This window comes from Tamandua tetradactyla, chromosome 16 (genome assembly GCF_023851605.1).
Source record: "Tamandua tetradactyla isolate mTamTet1 chromosome 16, mTamTet1.pri, whole genome shotgun sequence".
NCBI lineage: Eukaryota > Metazoa > Chordata > Mammalia > Pilosa > Myrmecophagidae > Tamandua > Tamandua tetradactyla.
In genome coordinates this window covers 60,481,064-60,495,078 of record NC_135342.1, presented here as the reverse complement: position 1 = coordinate 60,495,078, position 14,015 = coordinate 60,481,064, and the positions used below count along the sequence as shown (strand labels likewise).

At 35.6% G+C, this 14,015-nt stretch overlaps 1 protein-coding gene across 13 annotated transcripts in view; it reads left to right on the top strand.

Annotated features, from left to right (window-relative positions):
• TERB1 (telomere repeat binding bouquet formation protein 1) overlaps window positions 1-14,015 on the top strand; it is a 113,139-nt gene that overhangs the window by 2,978 nt on the left and 96,146 nt on the right. For all 13 annotated transcript variants that reach the window (XR_013163611.1, XR_013163609.1, XR_013163610.1 and 10 more), the window contains one exon: window positions 876-938. Coding sequence is in view for 9 of the 13 variants with exons in the window: in XM_077132658.1 (XP_076988773.1) it covers window positions 908-938 (31 nt within the window). In the remaining 4 variants the exon portion in view is untranslated. The remainder of the gene's footprint in view (window positions 1-875; window positions 939-14,015) is intronic.

The window sequence follows — 14,015 nt, the reverse complement described above, 5'->3', positions numbered from 1 at the left end:
TCTACAGACTATTTAGGTAAAGAAATGTCAAAACTAGTAAGTATTTTTATATTGCTTGATAAAAGATTTTCACAATTATTCTTTAAATTTTTTTGTTGAGGAATTTTGTTTCCATTTTAAGAGAATGAAAATTAGAAAGAATAATTAGGACTCTACCTTTAATCACATGGTGTTGGAGTAAAAAAGAATTTTACAGTTTTTGAGTTCTGATTAGTTGCTTTAAGATATACATTCTTCCCAATAATTATTTTTGTATTTAAAAATAAAGGATGTGAGAGGTTAAGGTTGACAGTTACTTTAAAAATTCTTCTAATAAATGATATATATATGTATATATACAAAGATTAAACTTAATGATGAAATAATCACATGTCAAAAAACCCATATGTTGTTGGAAAACTTTTAGTATCAGCCTTAACTTGTGAATAGAAATGCAGATCTAAAGTATGCCTATGATTCTGTGTGTTTTAAGCTTCTGAATCATAGAGAAGTGCCTGATATGAAACTATAAGGTGACAATTTATAGGAAAGAAAAAAAGGAAGTAGGACAAGGGACAGGCTAGTTAAATTTAGTTATTCAATTATATTAGTTTAATAAAATTTGTTGAATGCCTATAGTGCTTAAGAATGCAGATGCATTTATGAATGTTTTCAAATTCAATTCTTATAGTGACTGTATTAAGTAGGAATATTATTCCTATTTTACAGCTGAAGAAATTGAGCCTTAGAGAACTTAAGCCCAATGTGACACATCTAATAAGCTGCAGATTCAACCCCTGGTCAGAAGATTGACCTGTTCCCTAACCCCTTTGCATTTATATTTCTGGTATTCTTAAAACAATAATCTAAGTTGAGAAAATACCTTTATCTTATAGATGAAATATAAGGAAAAAGAATACAGACAAACATGGAAAATGAGAATACCAAGAAAATACAAGGTGAGAAATTCATGGTTCATATATTGGACTTAGTTTTATAATAGATTTGTAGAATATACTATAGACTATCTGACAAGATCCAGGAAGCAAGAGTCATTCAGAAATTTGCTTAACTATTTATTCAGCACCTAGTTTATGCCTGTCACATAATTCCTGGCTTCAGAAAACTGAAATCCTATTTGGGGAAAAGACATGCTGGATAATTAGAATACCATATGATAGCTGATTTAATATACAAAGAACAGTTGGGAACCTGAGAGAACCACCATCAAAATGTACCTGGAAAAAAATAGAGGAAAAAATGTGCCTGGAGGTTCAGATTTCAGCATCATCCACATAAAGATGGAATTGGAAGTTATATTCAGACAGGAAATACTGAGTTAGAAGCAAAAGCAGGGAAATAGTGTTCCCTATGGCATCTCATCATATAAAGGTTTGGGTGAGGAAGAAGGCTCTAAAAAAAAAAGACAGGGAAATTTTAAGAAAAATGAAGAGAGCCAGTAAAGTGGTATCTTAGAAGTCAGAGCCTGAGGAAAATGCTTTATGAGAAAGAGATTGCTTAAGAGCATCAGTGTCAGAAGTACCAGAGGAGGATTGAATTATTCACTGGAATTTGCGTTTAGGAGGTCACTTGTTTATTAGCAGTAAATTTAATAAATTTTAGCCAGATTGTGGTATATTGAGGTAATCAGAGATGAAGATATGAAGACAGTATGAATAGCTTACCCTTCTTAAAAGCTTGACTGAAGAGACACGACAATAGCTAGAAAGAAGTTGCGATGCTAAAGGAACTTTTATAAGGAGTGTAGAGATGAGAATATAGGAAGAGGTGATGAAACTATTGGATAGGGAGAAGTTGAAGAAACTGGAGAGATAGGGGGTAATTGTTGATGTCCTTCTCAGACCATTTATCACATTATGGGAATTATCCCATCTACGTTGTCTCCATCACCAACTGTGAGTTCCTTGGGGTCAGAATTCCTGTCTAATACAGAGTGGATGTAGTAGACATTCAATAAAGGTTTCTCAAATTAATAAATGAATAGATCCCTAGAGAGCTCATTAGACTGTAATAATGCTTTTTGAGTTGCATGTGAGAGAAGTCCAACTCAAACTAGTTCAAGCAAAAATGAAATGTATCAGTTTGTATAACAGGGGAGCCTAGAGTTGTGAGGAGGAGTTCTCTGAGGGAAATCATTCTGGGCAGAAGAAGATTATTATTGCTGTAGTCACTACAGGATCCTAGAGCACAGGTGAATGATTAACCATGAACAGGAATTTGAAAAAACTGGAGAGATAGGGGATGATTGTTGGAGATGCCTTTTATTTATCAATTTAGCAGCAGGATACCTGTTTTGATACTATGGAGGGGATAAGGATGACTGTGTCTGTAGATATTTTTGTGGGAATTTTGTGTTGTGGAAAGTGTTTTGGGAATTCTGTATCTTTTTGAATGAGGTTTTATGGCATTTGTGACTTTTGCCCCCTGTAGTAAGACAGGTCAGAGATGCCAGATAATTAAGGTCCTTTGCCTGGTCCTTTCCCTGGGAGCAACTCTCAGCAAATGACTGGTGGGAGTTGTTGGATAAATACCCTTTACCCTTTGGGTGGGATGACTCTGAGGCACATAGCTCTTCTCTGGCTCCCAGAGCTGGCTTCTCTGGCTCCCAGAGCTTCCTAGTGGGGTTAAGCTCCAGGTCCCTATAATTATTATAGGGACAGTGTACTCTCTTCTGGCTGCCTTCCCTTTCCTTTCTCACTCCCCTACCAGTGTTTCCTGGGATCACCTTTCCAGAAATGTACTGGTACACAATCTGTGCCTCAGGGTCTACTTCTGAGGAAACTTAAATGAAGATGTAAGGGAATTAGATATAGGACAGGGGTTGGAGGTTTGAGGAAGGCCGAATATTTGGAATAGTGGCAAGGAAAATGGGAGAGGAAGCAGAAGGGAATGGGAATTACTGCTGGCCACAGATGGGATTGCTAAGTAATGTTGGGAATTCTAAATTGGAGTGCAAACCAAATATTCGTAATGCTTTGATTTTCTCCCACCCTAGCAATACCCAAATCTTGGCAGAAAGAGCGAAGAAAAAAAGTGTTTTTAAGTCCCATAGTTTGTATTGTGAGACATGTTTAGTAGGCTAAGGAGTCAAAGGGATCCTAAGAAGATCATGACTGAGATCTTGAATCATGAGATTTGGGATGAATAGGGCAGGGATTGCAATTTGAAATCTTGGAGAAGAGGAGAAAAGGGATTGGAGGTCTTAGAGATCAAGGAGTAAATATAAGAATAAGGAAAGAAAAGAGTTGAAAGAATTAGGGAATGTATTCAGGAAGTAAAGTAGTAGAGTTAAAAATACCAGTGATTGAGCTGTTCTAATTAATGATCAGAGTCCCAAGTTTGACCTTGGAAGTTAAAAGCCAAAAATAGTTTCAACCATAACCATTTCAACCCCAAAGAACTATGATTGGGGGGGAGTTTGGTCATTTGGTCGACTGTAGAAGCACACTAATAACTTACATGAATAACAGTTTTATTAATATGTAATTGATATACCATACAATTCACCCATTTAAAGAATATAATTCAATAGTTTTTAGTGTATTCAGATTGTGCAACCAAAACCACAATCACTTTTAAAACATTTCATCATCTCCAAAAGAATGCCCTGTAGCAGTCATCCTCTTCCCCTCCCCCCAGCCCTAGGCAGCCTCTAACCATTCTGTCCCTATAGATTTGCCTCTTCTGGACATTTCATATAAATAGAATCATACAATATGTGGTCCTTTGTGACTGGCTTCTTCCACTTGGCATATGTTTTCAAGGTTCATTCATGTTGTAGCGTGTTTCAGTACTTCATTACTTTTATTGCCAAATAATAATTGAATTGTACTATTATACCACATTTTATATATCCATTTATCAGTTGATGGACATTTGGGTTGTTTCTACTTTTTGGATTATGAATAACGCTTGTAGGAATGTTTATGTACACGTTTTTATGTGGACACGTATCTTCATCTCTCTTAGGTATATACTTAGGAGTGGAATTGCTGGGTCATATGGTAATTCTATGTTTAACCTTTTGAAGAACTGCAAAACTGCTTAACAATGATGGCACCATTTTAAATCCCCACTGGCAGTATTAGGGTTCCAATTTTTCCACATCCTTCCCAACACTTGTTATTATCTGTCTTTTTGATTATAGTCATCCTAGTGGATGTGAAGTAATGTTACTGGAGCTCTGCTGGCACCAGGGCCAAGCCCTGATCAAGGTCCCGGTTCTTGTTGCAGGAAAGAATTCGATGATGAGAAAGTAGGTAGAAGTAAGCAGAGAAGTTTTTTGAGGAGATAGTACACATTAAAGAAAGTAATGTGGGAGAGACGCACCCCCAATTAAACTAGGCTTGGACTTTTATATGCTGGCTTGTAGCTAGCTATTAAGCTGAAGCTAAGTGTGGAAAATTCCAAATCACCCAAATCCTCCTTTCTTCCTCTTTTTGTTTGTTTCAGTAGTTTCTGAGAAGTGGGGCAAAAGTCTCCAACACCTGATGTTTGGTGCCTTACAGTTAAGCCATTTCTTATAGTGCTCTAGTTTCTATCACAGTATTAAAGCAGCTTTCCAATTTGCTAGCTGCCAGAAGGCAATATACCAGAAATGGAATGGCTTTTGAAAGGGGAATTTAATAAGTTGCTAGTTTACAGTTCTAAGGCCAAGAAGATGTCCCAATTAAAACAAGTCTATAGAAATGTCTAATCTGAGGCATCTAGGGAAAGATACCTTGATTCAAGAAGGCTGATGAAGTTCAGAGTTTCTCTCTCAAGTGGAAAGGCATATGGCAAACACAAGGCATGTGGTGAACACGGTGTCATCTGCTAGCTTTCTATCTTGGCTTCTTGTTTCATGAAGCTCCCTGGGAGGTATTTTCCTTCTTCATCTCCAAAGCACTGGCTGATGGACTCTCTGCTTCGTGGTGCTGCAGCATTCTCTGCTCTCTCTGAATCTCTAGCTTTCTCCAAAATGTCTCCTCTTTTATCAGATTCCAGTAAACTAATCAAGACCCACCCAAATGGGTGGAGAGATGCCTCCACCTAGTCCAATTTAACAACCACTCTTGATTAAATCACATCTCATTACAGTTCAAACATACAGGACTGAATAGGGATTAGAAGAAACAGCTGCCTTTATAAAGTGGGATTAGTATTAAAACATGTTTTTTTAGGGTACCTACATCTTTCAAACCAGCATAAGCAGACTTAACCCTTTTGCTCTGTGCCTAGACTGACCTATTCTAGCCTACCTCAGTAATATCTCATTGTGGTTTGTGTTTGTGTTTAACTGATTGCTAATAATGTTGAATATCTTTTCATGTGTTTATTGACCATTTGTATATCTTCTTTGGAGAATTGTCTGTTCAGATACTTTATCCATTTTTTTTTTCCTTTACCCATTTTTGTCTTTTTATTTTCCTTTTTTTCTTATTGAGTTGTAAAATTTCCTCATATATTCTGGATACAAGTCTCTTATTAAATATATAATTTGCATATTGTTCTAGTTTGCAAGCTGCCAGAATGCAATATACCAGAAATGGAACAGCTTTTAAAGGGGGGAATTTATTAAGTTGCAAGTTTATATGTTCTAATGCTGTGAAAATGTCCAAATTAAAGCAAAGCTATAGAAACGTCCACACTAAGGCATCCAGGAAGAGATACCTTGGTTCAGGAAGGCTGATGATGTCCAGGGTTTTTCTCTCAACTGGAAAGGCACATGGCAAACATGGCGACATCTGCTAGCTTTCTCTCCAGGCTTCTTGTTTCATGGAGCTCCTCCAGGAGCATTTTCCTTCTTTATCTCTAAAGAGAGATAAAGGCTGCATGGGCTCTTGCGATTTCCTGGCTCTTTCCATGATGGTTCACTCTTTAAAGGATTTCAGTAAACTAATCAAGACCCACTTGGAATGGGTGGAGTCACACCTCCCTCTAATCAAAGGTTAATACCTGCAATTGGGTACATCACATCTCCATGGAGACAATCTAATCAAGTTTCTAACCTATAGTGCTGAAAAGAAAGGGCTGCCTCCACAAGATGGATCAGGATGAAAACATGGCTTTTCTAGGGTATATAATCTTTTTCAAACTGGCACACATATATTTTTCCCATTGTATGGATTGCCTTTTCACTTTATTGATGGTATCCTTTGCAGAATAAAAGTTTTTAATGTTAATTAAGTACAGTTTATCTATTCTTTCATTTCTTTTGCTTTGGGTTTTTAAGAAATGGATTGCCTCATCCAAAGTCACAAAGATTTACCCCTAATTATTTTGCGAGAGTTTTATAGTTTTAGCTCTTACATTTGAGTTTTGATCCATTTTGAGTTAATTTTTGTGTATGAAATGATGTATGGATTCAGCTTCATTTTTTTGCATGTGGCTATCCAATTTTCCCAGCACCATTTGTTGAAAGACTGTTTTTTCCCATTGAATTGTTTTGCCTCCCTTGTTGAAAATCAATTGACCATAAATGTGAGGGTTTGTTTATGAACTCACAGTTTTGTTCCATTGACCTATTATGTCTGTCTTTATGCTTGTACCACATTGTTTGGATTACTGGAACTATGTAGTAAGTTTTGAAATTGTGTGAGTTCTCCATTTTGTTCCTTTTCAAGATCATCGTGTATTTCTGGGGTTTCTTATGTTTCCATATGAGTTTAATGATCAGCTTGACAGTTTCTGTAAGGAAACCAGATGGGATTTTGATGGGGCTTGTATTGAATCTATAGATCAATTTGGGGAGTATTTGCCATCTTAACAATATTGTCTTCCAATCCATGAACTTGGGATGTTTTCTCATTTTAAAAAGGTCTTCTTTAATTTTCTTCAATAATATTTTATAGTTTCAAAGCATAAGTTTTGCACTTTTTGTTAAATTTGTTCTTAATGTTTTATTATTTTGGTGCTATTGCAAATGGAATTGTTTTTTAACCCCTTCAGATTTTTCCTTGCTAGTGTATAGAAATACAATTGATTTTTTAAAATATTGATATTGTATCCTTATCTTCTGAACTGGCTTATTAGTTCTAATAGATTTTTTAGTGTGTTACTTAATACAAATTCTTATTATCTGCAAATGGAGATAGGGTTACTACTTCCTTTCCAAATCATATACCTTTTGTTTCTTTTTTTTTGCAATCGCCCTGGTTAGAGCTGTTCTACAATATTGAATAGAAGTAGTAAGAGTGAACATCCTTGTCTTGTTCCTAATTATAGGGGGAAATCAATCTTTCATCATTAAGTAGGCGTTAACTATGGGTTTTTTTATAGATGACCATTATCAGGTTGAGGGAGTTCTCTTCTATTACTAGTGTATTGGTTGCCTTTTTTTTTTTACACTATTTTTTATTGTGTACTATAACATATATACAAAGCAAAGAAATAAAAAAAGCAACAGGTTTCAATGCACTCTTCAAAAAGTGGTTACAGGAGAGATCTCAGAGTTTGTCAAGGACTACCATATGATCCTCTCATATTTTTTTGTTCCAGCTGCCCTAGAATATAGGAGGCTAGAGGGGTTAAATACTTTTTTATCATCACAATCGACTTTTTTTCCTTCTTTTTTTGTGAACAATAGCATATATACAAAAAATCTATAAATTTCCAAGCACAGCACCACAATTAGTTGTAGAACATATTGCAGACTTTAGCATGGGTTACAATTTCACAATTTTAGGTTTTTACTTCTAGCTGCTCTAAAGTACTGGAGACTAAAAGAGATACTAATTTAATGATTCAGCGTTCATATTCATTTGTTAACTCCTATCTTCTATGTATAATTCCACTATCAGCTTTGATCTCTCCATACCTCTCATTGGGGTTGTTTGAGCTATGGAAATTCTAAATTTTTGCTATTGGAAGGGTCTGTCACTAATATGGGGTAGGGAGATGGAACTATCTGATGTTCTGGAGAAACCCAGGGCTAGGTTTCAGGACTTTATCTGGACCAGGGACCCATCTGGAGGTTGTAGGTTTCTGGCAAGTTACTCTAGTGCCTGGAACCCTTGTAGAATCTTATAAATTGCCTAGATGTTCTTTAGGATTGGCTGGAATGGTCCTGGTTGGGGGTTGGCAGGCTATGATAGGTAGCAAGGTCTACCTGAAGCTTGTGTAAGAGCAACCTCCAGAGTAGCCTCTCGACTCTATTTGAACTCTCTCTGCCACTGATACTTTATTAATTATGCATCTTTTCCCCCTTTTGGTCAGGATGTAATTGTTGATCCTACAGTGCCAGGTCTGGATTCATCCCTGGGAGTCCTCTCCCACGTCACCAGGGAGATTTTCACCCCTAGTATTGGTTGCTTTTATCACAAAGGGGTGCTGAATTACATTGATTTTACTTGTTTGTTTGTTGAACCAAACTTGTATTCCTGGGATAAAGGTCACTTGGTCGTGGCAAATAATCCTTTTTATATATTACTTCATTCAATTTGTTAGTATTTTGTTGAAGATGTTTTTGTCTATATTCACAAGGGATATTGGTTATAGTTTTCTTGAGATGTTTTTGTCTGGTTTTGCCATCAGAGTAATATTGGCCTCCTGGAATGAGTTGGGAAGTGTTCCCTCCTTTTCTATTTTTTAGAAGAATTTTGTGAAGAATCAATATTAATTCTTCTTTAAATGTTTGGTAGAATTCATCAGTGAAATAGTTGGATTAGCAACAACTGTTTTACTCTATTTCTTTATGTCTTGTGTATTTTTCCCCCAGGTCCTCCTTTAACTTTCTTTTTCAATAAATGATTATTTTCTAGTGTAACATTTTAATTCCTTTAATGTTTTTTACACTATATTTTAAATTTTATTTTCCTAGTAGTTGCTCTAGGGCTTAACATATACATCTTAATTTATCAGAATCTACTTTATATTCATACTAACTTAATTCCAGTGAGATATAGAAAGACTACTCAGACGTATCTATTTTCTTTCTTCCTCCCTTTTGGTGTTATTGTTATAGATATTAACATTTATTTATACTACAAATGCAACAATTCATTGTTATAATTATTACCTTATGTTACTTTATAGCATTTAAAGGAACTGAGAGAAGAAAGGAGAACAAGTGTATACTTGTATGGTTTGTTATTATTTACCCTTTTATGTTCTCTTTATATGCTTCTGTGGGTTCAAATTACATTCTAATGTCATTTGTTTGTTCCCCCCTACAGCTTTGCTTCTACCTTTGTGCTGTTATTGTCAAACATATTATATAGTATATTTTATAAGTAGAACAATATAATCATATGCTTTTTTTTTTGCATGGGCAGGCACCAGAGTCAAACCTGGGTCTCTAGCATGGCAGATGAGAATTCTGCCTGCTGAGCCACCCTGCATATTTTTATATGATTACTTTTAAGTAAAGAGAAGAAGGGAAAAGAAATATGCATTTGTACTGTCCTTTATATTTATGTAATTACCTTTACTGGTGCTCTTTGTTTTCTCATATGGATTTGTAGTACTATCTAGAAGAACTTGCTTTCAGCCTGAAGAAATTCCTTTAGTGTTTTTTGTAAGATGGATCTGCTAGCAATGAGTTCTCTCAGTTTTTATTTATCTGGAAATATCTTTATTTTGCCTTCATTTTTGAAAGATAGTTTTTCTGGCTATAAGATCCATATTTGACAATTTTTTTTCTTTCAGCACATATAAGTATGTTATCCCAATGTCTTCTAGTCTACATTGTTTCTGGTAGTATGCTCTTAATTCTTTTGGGGTTCTCTTACATGTGATGAGTCCTTTTCTCTTGCTGCTTTCAAGAGTTTCTCTTTGTCTTTCAACATTTTTACCATGATGTATCTGAGAGCTGGTCTCTTTGTGTTTGTCTTACTTAGAGTTTGCTGAGATGTTACTAATCCTACTTGGATGTGTAGGTTAATATTTTTCATGAAATTTAGAAGTTTTCAGCCACTGCATTTTTAAAAAATTTTTTTAATTAATTAAAAAAATTAACAAACAAAACATTTAAATATCATTCTATTCTACATATACAATCAGTAATTCTTAATATCATCGCATAGTTGCATATTCATCATTTCTTAGTACATTTGCATCGATTTAGAAAAAGAAATAAAAAGACAACAGAAAAAGAAATAAAATGATAATAGAGAAAAAAAAAACTATACGTACCATACCCCTTACCCCTCGCTTTCATTTACCACTATTTCAAACTGAATTTATTTTAACATTTATTCCCCCTATTATTTATTTTTATTCCATATGTTCTACTCTTCTGTTGATACAGTAGCTAAAAGGAGCATTAGACATAAGGTTTTCACATTCACAGAGTCTCATTGTGAAAGCTATATGATTGTTCAATCATCATCAAGAAACATGGCTACTGGAGCACAGCACTACATTTTCAGGCAACTCCCTCCAGCCTCTCCACTACATCTTGAACAACAAGGTGATATCTACTTAATGCTTAAGAGTAACCTCCAGGATAACCTCTTGGCTCTGTTTGGAATCTCTCAGCCATTGACACTTTGTCTCATTTTACTCTTCCCCCTTTTGGTCCAGAATGTTCTCTCAATCCCTTGATGTTAATTCTCAGCTCATTCTAGGGTTTTTCTCAGTCCTTTGATGCTGAGTCTCAGCTCATTCCAGGATCTTTGTCCCACGTTGCCAGGAAGGTCCACACCCCTGGGAGTCATGTCCCACTCAGAGAGGGGGAGGGTGGTGAGACTGCTCCATCATATTGTTCAGCCACTGCATTTTGAATATTTTTTTCTGCTCCTTCTCTCTCTTCTTCTGGCATTCCCATTATATGTATATTGTGGTTAATGGTGTCTCACCTTTCTCTGAAGCTCTGTTAATTTCTCTTCATTCTTTTTTTTCTTCTGTTCATTAGATTGCATAACTCTATCAATCTTCATTTATATGTGTGTGTGTATAAAATGTCTTTATGTATTTATATGCATAATGTCTTTATGTATATGTATATGTGTGTAGATATATTTAATGTCTGTCTCTTTAGTGATACTCCATTTGATGAGAAGATGTTATCGTCAACCCTTCCTGTACTTCTTTAGGCATGGTTTGCTTCAGTTTCTGTACATATTTATAATGTTGCTTTGTGAAATCTGATATCTGGGCCTGCTCACAGGCTTTTTGTTGCCTGCCTTTTTTCCAGTGTATGGGTCAAGCTTTCCTGTTTTCTTGCATGTCTTGTAATTTTTTTGTTTGAAAAATGGACATTTTGGATAATATATTGTAGCAACTCTGGATACTGATATCCCTTCTCCATTTGGGCTTTGCTGTTGTAATTGTCAGCATGGGTATTTGTTTGGTGACTTGGCTGGACTATTTTAGTGGTCTGTTTCTTCCATAGTGTGAAGCCTCTAACATCACATTCATAGATGTACATTCTTTAGCATGTGCAAAGTCACCAAGGGTTGACAGTGATTTTAGCTGGGCTCTTTTTGACTTTTTCTCTGATCTCTCTGTTAAACTTCTGCTGATCTGTTTAGTTGGAATTATACCCAGCTGTTAGGCTCTACTAGCTGCTGTCTGATTGCTGTATTGTTTACAACAATGCCCTGGGGCATAAATTGATCTACATTCTGATCCAGTTAAATTTGGGCCATTTTCAGGGGTGAATTTTGAGGATAGTCTTTGAAGTTTGTTCTGACCCCAGGAGGACACTTCTTAGCTGCCTCTTTTCCTAGTTCTCTAAGCTGTTTCTTTCCCTAAATCTGTCTGGTAAACTAGCTTGCCTATGATCTACCTTGCTGTTATAGAGCTATGAATCTTCTCTTAATTGTATTTGCATACCAAAATCTCCATTGTATTTAAGCACGCCCTTAGGTTTGAATGTAATCACTTTGTTCCAAATGAAGTCGATTCCTATGTGGAGATCTTCAAGGCTTATTGTTCTAATGGCCTACGTTTCTCCCTGGGCAAAATCTCTGAGTCACTACTCTGAAACTAGAAGAGGGGACAGTGGCCTACTTCTCTCTGAGTGACTCACTTGCCTTATGAACAGAGTACTAGACAGGGGCAGTAGCTTCCTACTGTTCCTAGTGTTCCAGGATTTCCTCTCCTGGTGTGGAACCTCTGCCCCAAGAGCAGCAGGGGCAAGGGTGATCAGGGTCCCAGCATTCTGGTCCTGCTATGCCTGGGATGCAGCCTCTACCCTATGAGTGGGGGCTGGGTGGAGAAAGTGAATTCTCAAAATTTTTACTGTATTTGCCTGGAATTTAGCCTTTATAACATGGAGCTGGGGAGGAACGAGAAATACTGGTTACCTTTGGGGTAACTGGTATTCTATAGGGAAATCCATATCTACCTGGAGTGGAGCTCCTATCACTGAAATGGGGGTGGGGAAGGAGAGGAAGAGAGTGTCTCATGGTTTATGTGCCACAGATTCTGGTTTTTGTTTTTTTTTAATCCATTCAAAGTATATAATTAATGGCTTACAGTATCATCACATAGTTGTGCATTCATCACCATGACCATTTTTAGAACATTTACATTACTCCAGAAAAAGAAATAAAAAGAAAACCCCAAAGATCTCATATTCCTTATCCCACCCTCTTATATTGACCACTAGTTTTGGACTCTGCAATTTTAAGACCTACAATAGAGGTAGGTTAACTATTATAGTGTAGTATTATTAGAACAAAACGTCCCAGAAGTAGATCCACACAAACACAGGCAATATAGTTTGGCAATCATTATCAAATATCAGGGCTTCTAGATTACAGTTCCACAACTTCGGTATTTTCTTCTGGCTATTCTAAAACACTAGTACAGATTCTGTTTTTATCAAGACTTAGCATATATTCTTGAATAAAATATTTGCCGTGTGCCCTTAGGACAATCTCCAGAAACTAAATGGTTGTTTTTTTTTTTTTTTTTTTTTTAATAATTTTTAGTACTCATGATTGTTTCATTGGGGAGTGGATCAGTGGAGCTTTTCATGCAGCCATTTCAGATGTATACCAGTAACTTTTAAGAGAATACAGGAGAGGTTCTGAAAAAGTTATGGCTTGTATTGACATTATTTTCAAAAAAGGGCAAAAGGTTAGGTTCCTTGAGCTATAAAACTAAATTGTTTGGCTTTAAACAGTACAAGATTATATTTAAAAGATGGTTTGTTAACATTTCCTTTTATAAAATGATAATTATCCTGTAAATTGCCCTCCATCCAACACATACACACACAAAGAATGTAGGCTTAGGTTATTTTCATAAAACTATAACTTTATTGAATGTATAAAGTTGTCATCTTTCTTACTTTACTCTGGACTGCTTAGTCATATTGAGTATTCAGTTCTAGTTATCATACTTTAATAGGAATTTAGATGAATTAGTGCTATCATGATACATCCAGTCTTTGTTTTTTTAGACAGTGTTATTGATATGCAATTTATATACCATAAAGTTTAGTCATTTTAAGTGTAAACTTTAATTAATTTTAGTATATTTATAAAGCTGTATAACTGTCATCACAATCTAATTTTAGAACATTCCCATCACTGTAAAAGATAACCTAATTCCTATTTATAGCCATGCACCATTCCCATCCCCAGGCATACGGATAAATCTATGTTTTATCCCTAGAAATTTGTTTTGGACAGTTCATATAAATGGAATCATACAATATATTTTGTTTTGTATCTGACTTCTTTTACTGAACATGTATCCATGTTTTAGTATGTATCAGTAGTTTGTTTCTTTTTATGCTAAATAGTATTCTATAGTATAGTTATATCACATTTTGTTTATTCATATACCATTGATTAATATTTGGATTCTTTCTACTTTTGGCTATTATGAATAATGCTGCTATGAGCATTTGTGTACAAATGTTTGTGCTGACATGTTTCATTTCTTTTGAATATATATCTTGGAAAGGAGTTGTTTTGTCATATAGTGTTCCAACCCAGCTCAACCCAGACACCAAAGAACACACCAGCCAAGAAGTTCTCCATGAGTTTAATCTGGGACTTACCAACAGGAGACAGCTCTTTCCCAGTGGTGGCTGTCAGGAAATGGAAATCAGTGATCTGCAAAAAAAAAAAAAAACA